This window comes from Haemorhous mexicanus, chromosome 1 (assembly GCF_027477595.1).
Source record: "Haemorhous mexicanus isolate bHaeMex1 chromosome 1, bHaeMex1.pri, whole genome shotgun sequence".
Taxonomy (NCBI): domain Eukaryota; kingdom Metazoa; phylum Chordata; class Aves; order Passeriformes; family Fringillidae; genus Haemorhous; species Haemorhous mexicanus.
Genome location: NC_082341.1, coordinates 55,393,518 through 55,416,004, shown reverse-complemented (window position 1 = coordinate 55,416,004; position 22,487 = coordinate 55,393,518). Strand labels below are relative to the sequence as shown.

The following is a 22,487-nucleotide window of genomic DNA, read 5'->3' as shown; positions in this document are numbered from 1 at the left end:
CCCCTTCTGAGCAGGGGCAGATTTGTCTCTTGGTGCACTGTGAAATCGCTGCCTACGGAGGTATGGCACCAGAGCACAGGCTCTCATCCTGTCCTCAGTGCCCACCTCCAACAGTGCACGTGAGTGCGTGGCAGCTTGAACGATGCGCACCTCTCACTCAGTGTGAAAGCATCAGAGTACCTGAAAGTCAGGGTGTGTTGACCTGGTGCTGTAAAACCTGCACAAAAAAGGCATCCCTGGGACTGCCAGGGCAATTAGTCTGACTGTAGCAGGGACATCCATGTATTATAGGCATCTCACTAAAGCTACTTCTTGCACCCAGAAAAGATTTCCAGGTGAAAAACAACTCCAAGCCAGTTAACCTGAGGAAATTAGGGTTGAAGTGGCCCTTTGAGTCAGGTAAGATTGCTTTCTCCTTATTTCTGAAAAACTTGTGGACCAAGTCACCTCAAACCACAAATACCTGCAGCTTTGTTTTGTAATAAAATCAACATTTTAAATTGTGAGGCTAAGAGAAGCTTTATGAAATACACAGCATCAAAAGCCAGTCTTTCATTTCCATCAGGAAACATACTTTTTTGTCAAGAACCACTAATTTTTTGGGGACTTTCCAAATGCAGCCTGAGCTCGAGTACCTTGCTAAATCGCATATATCAGTAACAAATTTTTACTTGGCTGTGTGTTGTGAGGCAGGTTATGAACAAAAGTGCATATGAAGTATCTGACATTGTGATGGCAACAGCTTAAATATATTCATGTATATATATATATATTTTTATATATATATATATATATATATATATATATATATATATATATATATATATATACACACACTTTTCTTGAGAGCCAGTCCCATCTTGTCACTTGATGGAAAATGGTTGTGATAATGTTCATTTACAGTTTCTCAGACTTTTTTAGTATCAGGGAAGCAATCTGCAGAACTTTAAAAAGGCAAGGTGTCTTGTCAGGACACATCATTTCCCGAAGGATGGAGATACTGGAACAAATAGCACCCTAGTTCCTGCTATTTCTGAACCGCAGCGTGCTGCTGTGGGAAACCTGCTCGCTTGGAGCTCGGGGGAAGAACGGAGATGAGGGCCAAAGAGGGAGGCAGCGGAGAGCCCTGTTTCGTAGCGTGAAGGCCAGAGGAGCCTGGCAGGGTGCTGGGGAGGCTGGCAGGTGGGCTGGGAAAGGAGGAGCAGGCGCAGGCATCACGGCCACTCTTCCCTTCGCCCAAGCACTTGCATTTTTTTCCCCAAAAGAGCTATTTTTCTGAGTCACATGGCTTAGGTGAAACTTTCCTTGAAGTCCTTCAGTCAAGTCAGCCTGCGGCGCCAGAGCAAACGCGAGCCCAGAAGCCGCAGCATACAGAGAAAACCCAGGCGAAGGGCACGTTTCCCCCCGCAAAAGGGGGGAATTTTTGGCGGGCGGGAGAAAGGGGTGTCCTAGGCATCGGTGCGCGGGAAACGGGGCTGCAGATGCAGGCTGAGCTGAAGGATGGAGCGGGAGAGGAGGGAGAGGGAGGAAGCGCGACCCGAGGCGGAGGGGCCGCTCCGGGGGGGCCCGCCGTCGCCCCGCGCTGCCTCCTGGCTGTGGGCGGGGTGTCGCCGCCCTCGGGCCGCCGCCGGGGCGGGCCGGGCCGGGCCGGGGGGATGGCGGGGGAGGAGGAGGAGGAGGAGGAAGGGGGGAGCGGGGGTGTCATGCCGAGAGCTCGCGTCGCAGCCCGGCAGGCCGCGGCCCGACCCGCACCCTCAGCCCTCCGCCGCTCCCCCAGGCAAGCGGCCCCGCTCCCCGCCGGGCCCGGGGCACCCGCGCCCCGGGCAGCAGCCAGCCGCGTCCCGAACGGGCGGAGGGAAGGGGGGAAGGAGAGCGGAGCCCTCTCCGCCGCTCAGAGGAAGGGGAGGGAATGGGGAAAGTTTAGTGGAGGGTGTTTGAATCGGGAGTTATCCCTAAAGAGCCTTTCCCCTGATCTGATCCAGAGGGCAGCGCTGGGAGGAGGGGGCGGCGACGACGAGCAGCCCTGCAACATCTGTAAAACTTGGAGGAGGCGGCGGAGAGGAGCGCGCGAGACGGAGAAAAGCGAGAGGGACAACTTTTCCGACACGTGAGTACCTCGGCGCGATGTGTTTGTTCCCCTCCTTCGGTGGCTGCGCCGAGCCAAAACAATGCGGGGCGGTGGCGGGGCTGGAGGGGACGGGCGGCATGGGACGGGACGGAGGGGTTTCCCCTTCCCTACCAAAACTCTTTGGTACCAGGCGGTGGATTTGGGGATACTTTTTGGGTTTTTGGTTTTTTTTTTTTTTTTTTTGCTCCCTCTCTTCTTTTTCTTCTTTTTCTCCTCCCCCCCGCTTCTTTTTGTTGAACCAAATCAGAAATGTCAGTCAGTGCGAGTGAGTCAGAAGGGATCAGATTACAAGATCACTGAAACTGATGTCGGACCCGCGCACACACACCCCCACACGGAGGCAGAGGCGCGGGCTGCTCCCCGCGGGAGGCGGGCAGGGATAAAACAACCACCACCAACACCCGCCGGCCCTCGTCTGCCGCCCCCGTCCTGCCTGTGTCCCGTCCCGTCCCCCTGCCCCGCGGGATGCCCGCCGGCCGCGGCGGGGGCCGGCCCCGCTAGCCGCGGCGGCGGGGGAGCGGCGCGGGGACGAGCCGGCGGCCCCGGCCCTCGCCCATGGGCAGCGCGGGGGCTCGGCGGCAGCGGCGGCAGGTACGTACCCACTTGGGCGAGAAGTTCTTTGTTCCCCGGCTCTACTCCGGGCCACTTTCTTGGCGTGTCCCAGCGCCCCGGCCCCGCTCCCGGCCCCCTTCCCGCTTCCCTAACTCGGAGGCAGGGGTCAGAGGGGACCGAGGTGTCTAACCCCCAAAATGGCTGTCACGGAGCGCGGGAGCCGAGGGCGTGGGGTGCGGGGCGAGGCGGGGGCAGTCCCCGCTCCGGGCCGGGCTCGGCCGGGCACGTCCCGCGGCAGAGCTGCCGATGTGCGGGCGACAGCTGCTGTTTTATTTCCACCCCCTTCTTTCTCCTCACCCCTACTCCCTGAGCGACTCCCGGGTGTTTTCACGCCCGTGCGGCGGGAGGCCGGCACAAACTTCGCAGGGCGAAAGGCGAGAGGAATGGGGGAGAATCCGCTGTCACATCTGGCGGGGCGGAGGGGCGCCCGGGGGTCGTCGTTCGCTGCCGGCTGCTCCCTGCGAGGAAGTGGACGGGAGGGGGGCGCGGGGGTGCCGGCGGTGTCTGCCCTGAGCGGAGCGGCGCTGGGCCCGCTCCGCGCCGCCGCTGGCACGGCGTCAGGCGGGGGAGCGGGGCGGCGGGACGGGCCCGGGCGGGAGGAGCGGGGCGGCTGCCCCGCGGGAGCTCCTCGGAGCCGCCCCGGGCCGGCACCGCGGCCCGGCCGTGCACCGCCCAACTTTGGAGGGTGGGAGCAGAGCGTGTCCGCCGCGGTTGCGATTGTCCCGTTAAGTCGGTGGGGTGTTGGCACAATTCCCGCGCCTTCGGACGGGCCCGCCGGCTCGCAGCTGCTAGCGCCCGCTCCCCAGCCTGCGCACCACGTGAAGAGAAAAGGTAAAAGGAAACACACGCCCCTCGCTCCCCATCTCACTCCCCAGTTTTGTTTTTAACCCTCTGGTGCGTAGTTTTTATCCGGTCCTGCGGGTACGGTGTCCGTGGCCTTCTGCCAGTTTGTATGTAGATATATTTATGTAAAACATTTTCTCTCAGCTCCTTGCCAGCTGTTCCACATTTTCCAGCTGCCACTTCAGTTTGAAATGATGGACTGTACGGATCTCAAAGAACCTTTTAGTCAGAGGTACGGATAGCTGCCTGTTTGATACACAGTGTCACGTTTTAGAGGCTACTTCACTAAAGGAGCATTAAGTAGCAACCCACGGCAAAATGCTCCTCTTCGTCGCGCCCCTGCTACTTCCCGCTTCATTTCCAAGCCTCAATAAACATAATTTTTTAAGCTTCAGCATGCAGACTTTGTTTCTTTTGTGTGCGTGCTACAGAAAAACTTGGAAGCTAAATTTTCCAGAGGCCTTGAGACATGTGGCTGATTAAACCAACAAACATTTTTAGGAGGGCACGGTGGTTTCCTCTCTGTCTCTCTGTGCTATAGGTATCTCTTTTAAAATCGTTTAGGTCACTAGAATAGTGAGAAATCACTATGTTTTGCTGTGTTCCAAAACTGTTTTGGTGTGGTGTTCAACGAGATTATGGATTCAAATATGCCAGAACTGGCTTTAAGTAGTTTGAATATTTGTGCAATTGCATTGTAATTTGGGAAGGTGCCTCACTGATTGATTCCTATAATTATTTCACTTAGGTCCTTTATTAAAAATTGATAATGATCTGACAGTTTCTTAATTATATATGTCATGATTATTTTGAAGGAAGACAAATGCAGTGTTTTAAAAGTAAAGTAACCTTAAAATGTAAAAATTGCCATCTTCACAGCGCTGTATTTCAGTTGTGGAAATATATATTAAAAGTAATGGTGAATGAGTTTAGCAATGTAAACTGTAGGCAGCCTCTTGAGAGTTTGTTTATGTAAGGAAGGTTTGGGTATAACTAGCTAGTATGTAAATACTTTCAGTTTTGTGTATAGCCCAATTCTAAAAGCATAAATAATAGTAACTATGAGAGAAGGCTATTTTAAGGACAGGGAATTATTTCTTTAAAAGGAGGATTATTTGATTTTGAATGAGTAAGAAGAATGAGTAAGAAAAGGACTCTCTCAGTGTATGTGTCTTCTTTTAAGCAGCAGTGGAAGCAAAACTGTGGCTTAAGGTGCCAAAATGAATGCAGTCTTGCATTTTGGTAATAGCATATAGTTTTCAGCAGGACATGATGTTTACCAAAGCTTTTCTGGAGAAGTACTGCAAAACAAAGACTTCACCTGCATTTTCCTGCGAAGTGGAGTAACGTTTTTGGCTTGAGAAGGTGTGCAGCGGCCAAGAAGGAGTTATTACTGCTATTTGTAATCATCAGTTGTGAAAGATTGTTCATTTTCAAACACAAAAACAGTTTATAGCTAAGATATTAAAGTATCAATGGCTATAAATGATTTTTTTTTTCTGAATAATGCTGGCAAAACTAAAATACTCAAGTATGGAGACATCATTATAATTTGTTCATTTTGCAGATTACTCGAATTTTTTACAAGATTAATGTATGCACTGATATTGACCCATGAAAGTTTTAGTTACACTTCCTGCCTCGTTTTGGGGAAAGCTATTCCATTACCTGCACTCCTGTAGTGTATTTGAATTCTAGTCTGCATATTAGAGGAAGGAATGGCATATTTTTTTGTTGCAGAGTATTAGTGAAAAGTTAGTAATCTTTGCCTGATAAATAAGGAATTTGAGGGCTGTTAAAGCAGGGTTTATTTCAAGTTATGGAAGGAGGCATTTTAATGATCAGTGTTGCATGTGTTCAACTATATGGAGACAGAAATGTCCAAAGAAAATGCAAACTTGAAGGAAAAGTGAATCACGGAGTCATGAAATCCTCAGGAAAACCTTAGTAATGGAATGTTAATGCTTTTAGACTATAGTAGATTACCTTAAAAGTCAGTCTTTTCTTTTTTATGCAATTGTTGTAAATCCCTAGCTAAAGAATACTTTGAAGAAAGCTTTAGTTTTTCTGGCACTCATATTCTGTAGTAATTCTGGTTGTTTTGGAAGATTCAAGATATTTTCTGCCAACTTGCAGTTAGGCAATTAAAATGCTAAAATGGCTTCAGAGGAAGCTTTTTATTAAACAAAAGGTTCAGCTGTAATAATGATTTCAAGTTGTGTTTTAACCACAGGTTTTATAGACATCCTCCCTTTAGACTCTGTCATTTTTATAAGGGAATTGATTTGTTATACTTTAAAATCAAATAAAATGAGACAGAATAAACAAAAATAGGGCATGGGTGCTGCTGCAAACTTTTCAAGTTCTTTCAGTGCATTTTTCATCTTTACTTTTATTTGATAGGTCTGTGAAATAGAGCTGTAGACTGGCAGACTTTAAATGAAATTTCACACTTTGATGATTTTTTTTAAACTTTGATATATTGACAGCAAAAGGAGCTGCAAAGCTTTTATATAACTTGAGCAGTAACGCCAAGCAGCAGTCAAACGTCTCTATGCATTTGTGTTTAACTGCAGAAGAAAAACATGTCCATGGGCAGTAGAGGGTTCTTATCAACTCCCTAATCCCAGATCCCAGCAAACCTTGAGGGCATGCCTCAGATCTTGCTGAAATCATTGTAGACTCTCACAGTTTGCAGATTAAATATGCTATGTGTTCCTGGCTCCAACAACAATTTTATGAGCTCACTAAGCTTCCTGTTTTAAGATCCTTTTCTGAAGTTTTTAGGAGCTGCTGAGGGCTATGCTGTCTATGGCAAGTGGTACTTGTTAATTTAGGGACACTTTAGGTATTTCATTCTGTCTGTAAAAAGAGCCAAAATTGCTATTTTCAAATTAGAAGTCGAGTTGCACCGAAAAAAAAGGAGCTCCTTTAAAGAGGGATTCTGTTGTTTTAATGTGTTTGGCAGTACACAAGGTGACAGAGTTTATAAGAGGCTTGATTTGGTTTATGGGGCTCTTTAAAACGAGACTTTTTCAGTTGTAATTCTAAGCACAATGCAGCTTTTAGTACATAATTTCTGAGCCTCTTTTAACCAATTGTTCTTGTAGCAGCTCATTAAACATACCTTTGAAGTTCTTGCTCTCCTTTACGTCTCAAAGAAGGGAAAAGATATTCTGCCAAGAATGAATTTCAGCGAATCAGGTGGTTAACCGTGGGATTTGTTGACCCTTCTGAACGTATGGCTTACCCCTCACTTTCAGAGTCTGGTCTTTTCTAGGTGCTAAATAGTTAACTCCTATATTTTATTCACTGTAATCATGTTTATGTATTCGGTGTAATAGTTTTAATTAAAAAGGAAAATACTTATTGTCCAACAACATGTGTCATATTATTCCCGAGAGAACTTGAGCCAATTTTGTGCTTAAAGGTTATTCAGTGAATGAAATTTTGAAAGCCCATTTGTCAAGGTGCGCACGGCTTCTGTTAGTTTTCAACCCCCAAATTCATTGTCCGCATGGCCCAGTCATTAGTTAGCAGTGTATTAGTGCTGCCTTCAGGCAATGCTGCCCAGCACTTCTTCACACCATTATAGCTCTAAAAGTGTACTCTGCCGACTGGTAGAATTACTGCTCTGTTTTCCGCTTGGCTGGGTTTGAGGTAAGTCCCCTCCCTACCTTCCAGCTCACTCTAATCCCTGCTTTCTTTTAAGGCTGCTTTCTTCAGAGATTTAGGGGAAAACTTTCTTAAAGATTGTGCTGGCATCATACTGTGGTTTTGTTGTGGTATACTCTGTACATGTAAATTGTACCTGCCTTACCTTGAAAGTGTATTAAATTAGCTGCTGATCTGAAGAGTTGGTTTCTCTCTCTTTAGGAATAAAATAAGAAATGAGACAATACACTGATGTTAAAAACCCCTGCAAGGTTATTTAGATTACAACAAGGGACAAAGAAATTGGATGGAATGTGTTTGTCTCTAAATAGTTGCTGGATGTCAGAACTGATAGTATTAGAATCCACTAAAAGGAGATCTGATTGAATAATTTTCTTAGCTGAAGCTGCCACTCAAATGTCAAGTTATTTTTTACAGTGATCGTCAAGATGATTAGGCCTTTTAAAAAAAATTATTCTTTTTTTATTTTTATTGATGCTCAGAACATTTCTGTATTTTTTTGGTATCTGATACTTAGTTCAGGGTAAAGTACCCAACAGACCTTTCGGTGGTTTAGAGCTGAACTTTCCCCAGTAGTGTTTGCTGCTTTGTATGAGACTCTGTGTTCTTTGCATACAAGTCTGTTAACGTCAAGAAAATCAACTGCGTGTAAAGAATACATCATCCAGCTGCCCAGAGAATGAAGCCTTCCTTAGATAAGATGTATGAATACCTGAAACTGAAGAGTCAGAAACACAGATCAAGTTAGTGTCAGTTCAGTACGCTATTCTGAACCGTGTATATCAAAATGAAATCCTAGCACTACCAATTCTTTACTGTCTGGATGTAGTTTGGTGGGGTTTTGCTTGGCTCTTCAATTCACTATGGATTTATAATTCTGTGATTACACTATTTTAGCAAGGATAGTGGATTATGAAGTGGACTGTGCTTTTGTAATGCAGCAAATCAGAGTGGTGCCGTTGTGCTTTGTCAAGTTACAAAAACACGAAGGAATCATGGTCCGGTTTTCCTGCTGTTATGAGACAGGTGTAAAACCCAAAGTAAACTTTAAAAGCCGAAGATAAAGTTTTATAAAGTACCTTTCACACTTGAAGTTCTTCCTGGATATATGGAGATTTCCTCACTCTTTTACATGTTAAAAACCTCTGTGTTGAGTTAGAACATGAAATTCTGGATGAAGGCATGCCTTAACCTGAGAGTGTGCTGAGGACATAAACAGGATTCCAGGAATGGAACTGTGATCAAAACATGGCACTTTCAGAAAACATTCTACTTGATTCCTTTGATCTTGTTTTAAAATGCTAATTGTAAAATATGGAATACAGTCTTTTCTTCTTTCATTTGCATATCGTAAGTTGGGAACAGAAGGCACATCTTTGCAATAGATGTACATTAAATACATTCTTCCTTGAGCTCAGTTCCTGTATAGATTGACATTGATATATAGATCTAGTTTTGTTTCTAAGGAATCTTTCATCTGTTGGAATTGATGAGATAAAACAAAAAGTGTGAAGAAAGTGGTCATTTCACTGGAACGTTGAGATCCAGTACTTGAAATAAGAGTATTTCTGCATTTTTCTGTCAAAGTTGTAGTGACTGCTTACTTGACTGTGGTGCAAAGCACATCCATTACACATGTTTGTAATTTGTGTTACCAAGCTAAGAAGGCAAAGACAAGAAGGCAAAGAAAAAAAACAGCCTGTATTGTCACCATAAATATCCTAGGAGTAGTATCAGCAGAGAAAGTCATAGAGTTTTGTTATCCACACAGCAATTCTTGCTGTTGTCCCCCTCCCTGTTCTCTAAGAATATTCCTGGCCTTTCAGATCTTTAGCATATGAATGAACCAAAATCCAGGTTTCCTAAAACAAATGTGCTGCCAAAGGAATTGACAGCACTGTTACTTAAGTTTGTTTTGGATTTAGTGCTTCTGAATTCCTGAAGAAAGATGGGCAAAAACAGAGTGTGGGCTTGGTAGGGAAGTTTGAAGTGTTGCCCCTCATTGTAACCTATTGCTACAAACAGTACAGTCCACAGGAGATTTTTTTTTTCCTTCCCCCTGTGCTCATTCTTTTACAGCTAATCTTACTTTGACATAATTATTAGAGTTTTTCCTGCTGCAGAATTTGAAGCACAAGAACAAGTAGGATTGCAAAACAAGCAGTAACGCAGCTTATTCTGAATTTCTGAGGAATATTAGGTAGTTTAATTGGAAGGAGTTCTGATTCTCCAGGGTAAGTACATTACTAGTTTTAGACACACCCCCCTCCCCAAATATATTGAAATATTTGGAGACTTGAAAGATATGTAGCACTTTCTATTTTGTAAGAAATAAACTTTATTTTTTCCATTGTATTTAGACAGTTTGTAAGAGAGTCAAAATAGGAATAAAGAAAACCCAAGACCATGGGATTAAAATAACAAATGCTTAAATGCAGAATTAAGACCTGATTTGTTTTGTTTTTGTTGTGGGGCTTGTTAGTTTGTTCTTCTTAAAGTTTAGTTCCTTATTATAAAGACTCTCAGACAGTGAATTGATTATAAAATTTTACCTCAGAGGATGTATCATATCTGAATTGTAAAACCATTAAGTCTGGGCTCTGTCCCCCTCAGCTTTGTGTTGTGTGTTCCCAAACAGCAGCTTCTGTGAGAGATAGACTAGTTGGAGATGGACAATTCGAACTGAATTATTCAGTATTGTTATCCAAGTTAAGTTCTGTTTGCTGAGTGTGAAAATGAATCATCTCTTTCCTGGCAGAAATCTGTTTTCTTTAGATACAGAGTTTAATCTGTTGAAGTAATAGTTTTAATTGGGGTTATACTGATCAGCTTTTTAAATCCGAAGAACAAAAGTAGATGTAATCTACTTGTAAGGCTGTGTGGTTGATGTGTATTTAAAGCAACTGAGGTGGTGCCTCAGTAGAAAGTGCCACTAATTGATACTATTGTATGTGTATGTTTAAAATAATTCCAGAGCTTTTACGTAGCTGAGTTTATCTGTAGCCGAAATATGTAAGCAAATATATAATACCCCTGGAGTCGAGAGACTATTACAATCAATCAGTAGTTCAGTGTACACCACAGAATATTTTCTCACTTAGGATCTTAATCACGAGGATGCTAATAGCACTGGTTTGCCTAGCTGATTGCCTTTGTGTTTGTGATCCTCTGTTACTGTTGCCACAAGCTATTTAACCTATCAGGAGCAGATCAGATCGTCATTAACCAGGCTTTAGGTCTAGTTGTTTTTCATTCTTTATGGGGGGAAAGAAATCAAAGGGAAGTAACAAGGAAAAGACAGCAGATAGTAATGAATTTGGAAAGATTGTATTAATAAATGTTGTATCTTTTAACTTGGGATATTTTTCATTCTGTCAAGCAATTCTTTCTTTCTTTCTTTCTTTCTTTCTTTCTTTCTTTCTTTCTTTCTTTCTTTCTTTCTTTCTCTCTTTCTTTCTCTCTTTCTTTCTCTCTTTCTTTCTCTCTTTCTTTCTCTCTTTCTTTCTTTCTCTCTTTCTTTCTTTCTCTCTTTCTTTCTCTCTTTCTTTCTTTCTGTCTTCCTCCCTTCCTCCCTTCCTCCCTTCCTCCCTTCCTCCCTTCCCCTTTCCTTCTTTCACTAGTGCATTTACAGATCTTGCATGTAACTGAAATGGAAATAGGTATTGTGAAATATAAGATACCTTGCCCTTCCTCCCCCCCCCACCCCCCAACTGATTGTTGTGGTTTTATAATGTAGATATAAGACTCTTTGTGCTGTTTATATTAGTCTTACTGTGACTAGTTGTCTCAACACAGAGGAACCTAAATAAAGTTTACCCTGGAGTAGTTAATGAAGGTTGCAGAATTCTGGTTTAGCTTACAAGGAATTAGGAAAGGATAAAACTATTCTAAAAATATACAGGTTAGTTTCTATAGCTATTACAAAAGTGGTGAGATATAGCAAGAGGTTAATGTTACATCTGGGAGATATTTCTTAAAATGTCTGAGCGCTTGAACATTTTTCATCAGGTTCTGTCAGGGGTAACTTTGTCAGTGCAGCTTTGCCAGCAGGTTTGATAGAAAGCAATACTGAAATCTAGGTGGGTTTTGGAAGTTAAATGTACCTGAATCAAGCCTGTATAAATCAGTGTGAAATAGCTCCCATATAACTGCTTAAGATTGTCTCATATAAATTTTGCATTTGAATGTAGCTGAACAGGATGCATTTTTTTTATCCTTAAATAATCCCAAGGAACGGTGCAACCCATGTTGATAAAATTGATAAAGGGTCCTTTATGGTTGAGAGAGACTGTAATTTCCTGATTGTTCTTCATGCCTCCCCTTGTGTTTTTCACTTTCATACAGTTCTGCTGCTCAAGATTTATTGTATCCCCAAAGACTGCTTCCAGTAGTGTGGATCAAAGTAGTACCTATGAACACCCAAGTACCCAGAGTCATTTCTGAAAAATTAAACATGCTATGTTTGCTTGCACGCTGATTGGGGCACTCTGGTTGCTGATAGCAATCAGTGTGAACTTCCCTACTGCTGATGTAATGATGATGAATGCTGTGACACTGCTATTTCAGACAGCTCTTCTCAGCGGATGCAAACCACTTGTTAAATGAATTGAATACAACTATAGCAGCATCAAGTAAAACAGGGAAAGGTTTTACTTGTTTCTTTTTTATTTATTTAATTCAACATGTTAAAAGATACTTCTCAAAAAATTAAAATAAAGCAAAGAAAGGCAGAAGGTTTAAGTTCGCAAGAAACATAAACCAGTCTTAACATGCAAATTGAGAATTTTAAATGCTTACACTTCAGCACTTTGACCAAAGCAAGCAGTCTTGTTGAAGTCAGTGAACCTATTCCTGGCAATAAATGTCTGCATGATCTGGTCTTTAAAATTAATGTATGCAGTATGACTAAAATAATTTGAAAAGTAGTTCAGAGAAGAGAAGTGATACTGAGTGAAGATTTCTTGGAAAATTGAAATGTGTGTTCAGAAAGGATCGAGTTTCTTGATCTTCCAAGCACAGGGCTGCTTCACAGGTTTTGGTTAATTTGGACTGTGAGTAAATGAACAAAGAGAGGTGAGTTTTTTCCTCCCCAGTATATTAATATGATTATTTTTACTACTCTAAGGCACAGTTTTATATCCAACATACATAAGGACCAGAAATTGCATAATATTAAGTTACTTGAAAGAATTTTTTTTGTTCGAAATGAGTTTCAACCATATTGTGATTTATTGACACTACTTTTAAAAGAGACAGTTTTCTTCATTTAGCTAGTTCATTCCAGTAGCATGTTCCTAAAATTCCTCCAGTATAATATGCTGTTGGGGAAGGTTTGCATTTATATTTCAAAAAGAGGAGACACACCTGCAGGCAGGTTACTGTTTTGAGAGGGATTAGGTTTAAAATAGGGATCTGGAATTAATTGCGGAGTGGGTTCAGGCTTCAGGGAAATTACAAAAGGTTCAAGCATGGTTGAATGGGAAAAAGTCATGAATGTTTGCTTTCGGGAAGGAATGTTTATCCTTCTATTTACCTATGGAAGTTCAGGCTTTTGCCCATATACTGTTATAGTGTTTTCTTGCCTTTCATATGCACATAAAAATGCTGGATAGCCAATGAAACTGGCTTTCAGGTTTTTTGAAAATGGCACTCCTTGCTGTGAATAGATACAGATTGTCTCAGGCCTGGAGGCAGGAACAGGAAAGTCACTGACCCACACACTGAAGAGAGAGACACATACACCCTAATATAAGCCACTTTGTATTTTAGTGTGGAGACGATGTCAGGCTGTCTGATTTTTAGAATGCTTTTTGAAAGGGATTAACAACCAGTAGAAAGAAATCTTTACATAACCTTGAACTTTTTTTTTTTTTTTTTGGTGCACTGCAGCTCCCGTATTTTGGAACAGTTTTTCAGAGAAAATAAAAATCAGCCAACTTTAAGGAGAATTATTCTAGAAGATGTGTATCTGTCTTGGATTTTCATCTTAGTCTTAAGGTAGTCTTCAGGAAAAAAAGAAATTCGATTTTTGGGGCACAATATTATCTCCTGATGTCTGCTTCCCTGAGGGGTATGTCTGGCAAAACAGCAAACTACATCCCTCTGATTATTAGTCCTGCCATCTCTTCTGGCCTTCTGTGCTTTCCCAATCATGCACACACCGTTGATGCACTACTGGGGGTTTGGTGGATCTGCAGGAATTCTTGCAGGTATTTGTGCCACGTGTGTGTGGGTTGGGAGCTGAGGAAGGAAGGCACAGGAGGAAAGGCCTGCAGCACTGGGGCCATTGGCTTGTGGTGCAGGGTGCAGAGCTGAGTAAGAAAGTTTACTCTAGTGGTGTTCCCTCTTTCATTCTGACATGAATAAAAGCAGCCTTCTGAATGTAAACTGAGTAGACATGAACCAGAATAGATGAACCAAGAGCAGATGTTTATATTAGTTCTTGGCCAGTTCTGCAATTTCTGTCCAAAAATTTAAGTGCTGCTTTAAGCCTCTGTTCTGTACTGCAGTTCACACCAGGTAGCATAAAACAGAGAAGTGATAGAGACTGATGAAGAATGTGGAATTCTGTCTGCTATTCTTTCTTCCAGTAAAGAAGATGACCCCAAAGAACCAGAAAAATCTTATTGGCAGGCTGTTGGGAAAAGAAATAAAATAGCCAAGAGAATGGATGATGTCAGTCTGACCAGCCACATGTTGCTCTTGAATTGCAGATGACCCAAAGATGCTTTTTATGAGATTAAGGCCATGGTAACTCCTTAAAGTACCTGCATTACCTTTCTTTTCTGAGAAGTGATAGGATCAGTTTGTAATGGAGATCCTGCCATGATGGAGAGCGGAAAGAGGTGGAGATAAGTGAGGAGGTGGGGATGAGTGAAGGCTCCTTGCACATACCTGCATAGGCATCTGTGTGGCATGAGGCAGTGGAACCACTTTTCGTGGTTCCAAAATCATAATTTTTGTGATCTCTTCCTTTTTAGTTGAATAGGGTGTATAATTGCTTCCTTTCATGATTTTAAGTCAAAATCAACGTGCTTGTGAGCCAAGGACCAAACAAAAAGGGGGGTGAGTTCTGCAGCTTTATCTTGCAAGTTTTCAAAGTCATACTTCTTGATGTAAATGAAGATGCCTCCTCAATAGCAGTCTTGGCCCCTTGAAGGCAACGGAAGAAAAATAACCACAACTGAAGATGTATAGCATTTTAGTTCCTTCAGAGATGCATAGAAAATAATTAATTTGAGAGAATGTTTAATAACTCAAAGGTGGTTAGTCAGAAGATAGGAGGGTAAATTGAGGGACTCACTCATGCGGTAGTTGGAAGCTGAGTAGAGGCAGATTTTGGTGTTTATGTGGCCAGGGCTGTATAGAGAAAACAAACAAACATCTTTCAGTGTGGGATGAACAGCTTGGCAGCAGTGTCAGCCTTCCCCCTTTCTACTAATGCAAAGACTGAAAAGCTAGATATTCGAGCTGAATTACTAAACTGGGGATGCCCTTACATGAGGTGTGAAAAGGGAAAGAGGGAGAAGTCATATGAGAAATTTGGAAAGGTGCTGTTTACAAAGCTCACATGAGATCTCTCTTCAAGGAGACTTATGCATTGCTGAGTAGAAGTCAAGGCTGTTGCAAGTTGAGTATTGTTAGATCTCTCCTACTCTCTGCTTGAAGACACCCTTAGTGACATTCCCCTTAGTGTTCTGGTAGGAAGTTGTTTCACAGATCACAATAATATTTATAGCACTTTCACAGATAGATCTTGAGAGTAGTCTTACAAGTCCTCTTCTGTGTCAGGCAGAACTTTGTTATTCCTGTTTTTAGCAAGCAAGAAACTGAAGGGAAGAAAAATGCCTTGCGAAAGCTTAGTCAGTAGGTCAGTGGCAGAGAGTCTCTGATATCTAGCACAGTTCCTTGGCTGTGCTGCCTGGCTAAATAATGATTCATTTAGTGATTGGGCTCTACTTTGATCCCTACTGTATAACAATGAGGCTTTGGAGTGTTTTATTGTACTATTAAAAAGAACTCCTACTAGGAAGGTGGGAAGGGGAAGGTATATTAGACAGCTGTGTTTGTGATGAATTGGCTTTGTAGCCTTTTTTTTTTTGGTGTTGTCTTTTTTTTTGTTTTTTTGACTGTCAGAATTTGGGAAACAGGTTACTAATATAATTACACTTCATTATACTTTGTGGCTTTTTGAAGCCTTTTAAAAATGTTATTTAAATGGTGTTCTAGAAGAGTGTGACTTCCTTCCATTTTAGACCCATTTGACTACCAAGCAGTGTTGCCCAGAGCAGAAAACTATTTATTATTTTTTTTTGTTGTTGCATAGATTCATATTCAAGCTACAGAAGTACTAAGTTATTTGGTTCTAAGCATGATGTGTGCTGAATATTGATGATTTATGTAAAGCTTACTTGGACAGACAGGTGTGCATCAAGTTAAGCTGCAGACTGGTTCTTAATGTTTGTGTCCTTCACAGCCTAAGATCCCTGCAGTCTTGAGGCCTGGTGTGCCTGCACTGCTGCACAAGCACTGGTACCCTTTTGCAAGTTTTTGGGCTTCTCGTATTTCCATCAGGAATGCAAAATATCTGAGAAGAGGGAGAAATTATTTGTGGGGTAATAAATGAATGTGTCACTGGAGATGACACTGAGCACATCCTGGAAAGGCAAAATAACCAGATACAAACCTCTACAGAGCTTTCTATTTCCAGCGTTTTCATGCAAAAGAAAGTGATCTCATTATCTGCCACCAGCAATAATATTTGTCTTTCCCTGTGGTTTTCGGGTTGTTTCGCCAGTACAATTTTGTTTGAGTTAGATTTCTGAACAAACAAAGAGAGAGATGTTTACATGAGTAACAAGGTGTGGAGATAGACAGGATAATTCCTGAGGCAGTCTGTTCTAACACCCTGAATGTTGAAATTTAAATATTTGGCTTCTAGAGTCAACATGAAGGTCTTGTCTTGATTTTCTTGATTTTTTTTTCTTTTTTGCTTTGTTCCAAAGTGCTTTGGGCAGAAAAGAAAAATACTGTCATTTTTTCCCTTTGAATCCATTAAAACCCCACAAAATTGAAAAAAATTGGAACTACCTATGCTGTTAGAACAGCATAGTGATGCTGATTCCCTTTAAAGGCAAACATGCTAAAGTTTTGGTGTTAGTATTTCTTTAAATTCCTCAGGAAGTCATGCATGCAAACATGATTTGATGAGCTTACAGAACTGTGAACTGCTAATTCAGTTGTGCTCCAGGCTCTTCTTCAGGTGAGAGGGGTGAGAAGACTTGGTCTAAGCTTTCAAACAGTCTTTAGAGTTTATGACTCTTGTTTCATTCAGGTTTTAGTGCAAGGAGAGCTGAAGTAATGAGAAGTCATCATGGAGGCGCAGTCCCATAGCTCTGCCACAGCTGAGAAGAAAAAAGTGGAGAATTCCATCGTGAAATGCTCCAGTCGAACAGATGTCAGTGAGAAAGCTGTTGCCTCCAGCACAACTTCCAATGGTGAGTAACAGCAGGGATTTACTAGCAGCCAAACCTACAGTAATTTTATGTTCTCTGCATTCCTTCTGAATTGAGCATTTGCACCTGGATCAGTGTTGTTTTACAGAAAGTCTAAAGAAAACGAACGGAGGGAGGGGTGGTGGTGGTGGAAAGTGGTAGGATACAATAAGGCCTGTTTTGGCGTCAGGCATAGTCTCTTTCTTCCAGATGTTCTAAATGAGATGTAAATGTGCTAAGTTATTTATTATAGGAAGTTCCTGGTTTTGGCATTTTGGAAATTGTCTTGATTAGCCTGGCAGGGCCTGCAAGTGCTTTGCATTTCGCCATTGAAATCTCTTACACTAGGTAATTAGTTATTACTATAGAGACAGAAGTAGGTCTGTCAAAATTAATGGCAAAGGGTTTTTTTTCTTTTCTTTAACAAATAAACTTCATTCTCGGAAAGGGCTGTCCCACCTCCCCTAAGTCCCTTAATGCCCACAACAAAACATCAAGCTAAGTGTGTATCCTCTGGTGGATTAATTTCAAAGTTGTGAATGTATAGCTTGTAGATTTGCAAAACTGCAGTAGTTTGCTTAATTCTCCCCAGAGAGTATATCTCAGTTGACAATTTTACGTGTTCCCTGCCTCTCAGAAGAGTGTGAGCTAATCCCAGCCCTAGACCTTTTCATTGTTTGGTGTAAGAGGGCTGAGCATATTGGTTCCTACTAATGCAAAATTCCTGTTGCGTTAGGAAAGAAAATTGCTTGAAATGGTGTGGGCAGACCTATGGATTTTGGATAGTTGTGGAGTAACTGCTAAAACTGCTATATTTTTATATATTGGTCTAGTTATGGTAAAAAGTAGAAAATGCCTTTCTGTATATTTTGAGGTCTTGGTGTATTTCTGGCAAAATATTTCGGTTCACACTTTCTGTTTCCATCATGCTCACTTACCTGGGCTTGTGGTCCAGGTCAGGTTCTCACTTTGATATCTTGAATAAAGATTTCTGCTTTCTCAAAGAAACAGGTTATGTCCCACTAGACTACAGGAGAAAATACATGAATCCTACAACCATACTAGAGGGGAATGTCCGTGGGCCAGTAAAAATTAGATGGCACATGTCCCAGTATCCTCCTTTGTGACTGGACTTCGGATTCAAAGCAGACTCAACACCTGCTGACCTACTAGATGGAGCTGATCCCCATGAGAGTATGAAAACCCTTGAGCTGCAATGGAAAAGGTTGCATCAGTTTTCTAAGGCATATGAAATTAGATCCTCAGCTGGTGTAAATCAGCACAGATCCGTTGCTGTCAATAGAATTACAGTGGTTCACATTAGCTGAAGAGGTCCCCATTGTATTTTTTTTAATCGATAATAGGATTTTCCACATTGCCCCAACTTTTCAAGCAGATGCACAGTTAAACACATATGCATATTCTTTGATGTGTCAGGGGTTTGTACTCAGACATTCATCTCTGACTGTTTGGGCTAGCTTGAGTGTTATTGGTAAACATTTAGATTAGAGGGCTAAAATGAAAGCCTTCAAGATGTTTTTGCCTAATTCTGACACTGATCTACCATGTTGTCAAGTAATTTTCATCCTTTAATGGTCGTTTTAGTTCTTAACTACATGCTTCACCTATGGGGAGTGTTGCTGTGTAGCAGGGTCATCAAACTTCCAAGAGCTCAAAGACTTCAAGTCTAATGAATGACTACAAAGTTGTGCCACTGGAATTATCTCCTACTAATGGAGGAGATGCTAATGTAGTACACATCTTGGGGCCCAAGGCTTCCTTTTCTTAAGTCAATGACAGTTAACTTTGTTTTCAGTGGGTAAGTGTTGGCATTGTTAGTCTTTGTATGTAAAGAAGTCACCAGGACCTCCAAGGTTTGGGTTTCTAATCTACCTTCATGCATAACAGAGACACAAGGTCTTTGCAGAGATGCAGAGCTGACCTTTAAAGGCATAAAAAATTCGACTCTTTCTTTGATATGAAAAATTTCCTCTTAGTCTAGAGACTTCGTGGAGCATGTACCAAAACAAATACTAGTACTAAAACTTTAGGAACTTAAATGTAAGTTTTACTCTTGCAGTGTTTTAAAAGTTTTGCTTCTTGCAGATGTGATTGTCATGATAATGAATTTTGGTTACAGGGACAATTTGCATGAAAGCGGGAGCTTGCATCAAATTTGCGTCTTTTGTTCTTTAATGCTGGAATGAGTATTACTACAGGAACATCATCAGTTGCTATAAGACACCACTCCTACAAAACAAGCAGCTTTTATCCATTCAGTGCCTCTTTTTTTTGCAAAGGGCTGTGGTAATGTTAAATGTTGTGATTTGCATTTGAATGCTCTGTTTAACAAGGTAAGGTACCCTTAAAAATAACAAAAGGACAGAATGATCCCTGCTATTCTTCTCAGAAGACTGATGTCATTGCAGAGCAACATCTGCCTATCATACAAACGTCACCTCATAATCATGTCTAATATCTGTGCTTCTATCCTTCTGGACAACTCATGAATTAACAAAGTTTGCAGTGCAAAGTTTTATTGGTACCTGTCTGAGGTGGGATGTACAGACATGTATTTTCTCAGTATCTCTGCTGTCTTCTGAAGGACTCAGAACTTGGATCATAAACAGATGGAAAGCTGCTAGTTATAGCTTTTATGCAAAATATACAGTCGTGAAGAAACAAAGAAAATGCCAATTTTTCAGCAGCTCCCAGAAATAAGTGACACACCCAGGGGCGGGATCTATGTTAATATGGCTAGTGAGAGTGGAAAACTTTTAAATCATATGTTGTGCAGACTGTTTGTTGGAGAGTCTGGCGTAAACCTAGATGCAAAGGAAAGAAAGTGGGAAAGGTGACCTGGAAGGTCACCTGAACAATGCAGTAGAAGTTCTGAGGCTCAGACTAAGGGTGCCCTTTGGAAGGTAGCAGCTGCTCTGTAGTGTTAAGCACTGAGCAGGCATGGGTCACAGTTTACAAATTAGCCACTTCTGCTGAGTTGCTGTCATTACTTAATGCCATAAAGATTTCTGCTGCACTCACCTGACTACAAGCTCTGTATTGCCAAGGTGCTTGCAATGTGTTAGATATGGACCTGCCAGCATTTCCATTATAAACACCTAAATTTCAGGATTTATAACTAAGCCATTAAAATTTGCTCCAGAACAATACATGTACTGGAGCAAATTAAAACTTCTTTTAAAATACATGTGATCAAAAATTAAAAAAAAAAATCATAATTTGTAATGACTACAATGTAAAAGGAAATGTAATAAGAAAAATCTTTGGTGCACATTAATTCCCAGTGGAACCACTCTTGCTTTGTTTTAAATTAATTTTTGCAAGCTTTTGGTTTTTTTCTTCTTTGTGTTTCATTTTGTGTGTCTCAAACAAGCTATGTGCAGTTTACTAGGATTGTTCCTTTTCATCCTTTGTTTGACTTCTATATTTACTGCTAGACTAATATCCAGAGGGACAAAAACTGCTAAAGAAAACTGCTAATGGAGATGTTAATTCGCAAAAGGCTGTGTGAATAAAAAAGTTTGTGCTAGCGCATAAAGTAAGCTTAGTTTTGTGTTTGGTGGGATTTGATAATCTCAGGCTGATCTGCTTTGGCAAGGTAATAACAGCAACAAATAAATCATGTTTATGTCATGGCTGTGCCACTCAAACTACAGTGGAGTAGAGGCCAGTGCGCTGGACCACCTGGCTAATGGGGCTGTGTTGTTGGGTCTTGTCTTCTCATTGGCACATTTATGCCACCTCTCTGGAAACAAAGCACTCTCTCCCTTACCATGTCAGAGCATGGATTTAAAAGGTCGTTCTGAAGGTTGCTCCATGCACAATCAGGTTTCTATCAAGTTGTGCAAAGAATGGCTTTCTTAAGGGTGGTATCCCTTGATAAACTCATTGCCATTAGTTCTGTGCTCCCATCGCAGAGCCTTTGTCTGGTGCTGCAGTTCACAAAACCTGCCTAGCTAGACCTCTGGTGGATCATAATTTCAAGTAATTCCAGGGTTAGAAAGAAATCATCAGGTGAATTCTGGAAATGTTGCAGGAGTCTGCCCAGTGCCTTGTGTTGGTGCATTGTGATGAATGCCTGTGTGAAGGCTTGTTCTCGACTGCTCCTCCTCCGTGCTGCTCCTTGGCCCCTGTGCCTCGCAGCCTGATGGACGAGCTGTCTGAGACCACGGCACGCCAAGTCCGTATGTCAGGCTGAGTGCTACAGTGCTGGAGCAGAAAACTGCTTGCTGCCATGCCCTCCCTGTGCAGCTGTGCTGCTTGCACTGGTGCAGTGCCTTCCTGCTGCCCCGGCATCAGGAGTTGCCTGCCTTCCCGAGCATTGCAGTAAAGTTGTGAACTCCAGTCTGGTGAACTTAAGTAAATGACTTGCTTTAGCCACGGGACTAGTTCTGTTTGCCCGAATATGTGGGTATTTGCATGCTTACAATAAGGCAGTGGCTTTATTGCTTTACCAGGCTGGCTGCTTTGACTCTGTATTCTGTTTTGCAGGTGAATTGGATTTATTCTTAGGGTGCTTCCTTAAAGACATTGTTTAAAAAAACCCATACTGACTTCACATAGCCCTCAGCTCAATGCCACTTGTTTTTTTTTCACTTAATCTGTACCATAGATATAATTTTTTTTTTTACCTTAATTTCAGAAAAGTAGAGGGAATTTCTGTAAGGACTGAAGTGATACTTTACAAGGCAGGACTGCACTTCCCAGCATTGCTTGGAGAACATTAGGAAATTGTGATGCTGTATTCAAACTTGATGTATTTACTGTTTGGCTTGTGAATTTGGTTGGTGACTTGAATGCTTTCCTCTTTTGGACATTTTGGTTCAAAACTGATGTTTTTAATGTTTCATTACAACAATGCAGTTATTGTATAGGAGCTCTTTCAGTGTCTGACAACCAAGCACTTATTTTCAGTTTGATATGTTTTGTCTAGTTTTTGACCCATGAGCTTGTTCCAGTGTAATCTGATATTTCTTATTAACCTATTACTCTGCCCTAAAAAAAAGCTAATTATAAACATATGTAGGTTGTGGACTTGACTACCTTTATCAGAATCAGATAGTTATTGAGAACATACTTTAAAGTGATAGAAAGCAGAAATTATTATCTTAATGATGATGTAACTTAAAACCAAACTTGATAGATGAATAAATGAAAGGAAGTTCATGTGTCCACTTTGATTCTTTTAGAAGAAGAGCCAGCTTCATCTAGGTCTCTTTTTTTTTCCTTCTTCCTAGTACTTTCAGGGTTGATTGAAGGAAGTATTCAGCAACCCCATAAGAATCACATTTCCTGCCTAAACTTTCAGTTGGTTGCTTGTCCTGCTGCTTGCTTTCAAGCCTCACCATAAAATAGGTGTTAATCATAATACCCATTCTTGGCCCCCTTGTTGGACTCCTGTGCTCAGGGTCCTGTTGAGAGGTCAGGGTTCAAAAGAGGTTGTTAGTTATCAAGAAACATTGCCTGTACTATTTTAGTGACTTGTAAATTGAGCCCTGAATTGATTATATGAGACCTGATTCTACAAAGTCGTCAAGAGATGCCATCGTCTTCCCCTGAAATCAAAGGGGATGGAGGGGCCCTCTTCGCTTTCATTTTCAAGGAGGAAACAACATCCTGTAGTTTTAGATGCTGGAAATGATAATTTCAGTGTACATATTTTTCTGACAAATTTCTTTTTCAGCAAGACAAATACTGCAAGTAATCCCTATCTA

General features: G+C 41.7%; 1 protein-coding gene across 3 annotated transcripts in view; it reads left to right on the top strand.

The window, feature by feature from the left end:
- Nucleotides 1–1,809: 1,809 nt before the first annotated feature.
- GLI3 (GLI family zinc finger 3) overlaps nt 1,810–22,487 on the top strand; it is a 204,610-nt gene continuing 183,932 nt past the window's right edge. Inside the window, exons 1-2 of one of the 3 annotated variants that reach the window (XM_059849817.1) lie at nt 1,810–2,107; nt 16,593–16,755. In XM_059849817.1, the coding sequence (XP_059705800.1) occupies nt 16,632–16,755 (124 nt within the window). In that variant the 5' untranslated portion in view covers nt 1,810–2,107; nt 16,593–16,631. Of the gene's footprint in view, nt 2,108–2,665; nt 2,720–16,592; nt 16,756–22,487 lie in introns of those variants that run through there. The other 2 variants (XM_059849833.1, XM_059849824.1) reach the window with 2 other exon arrangements.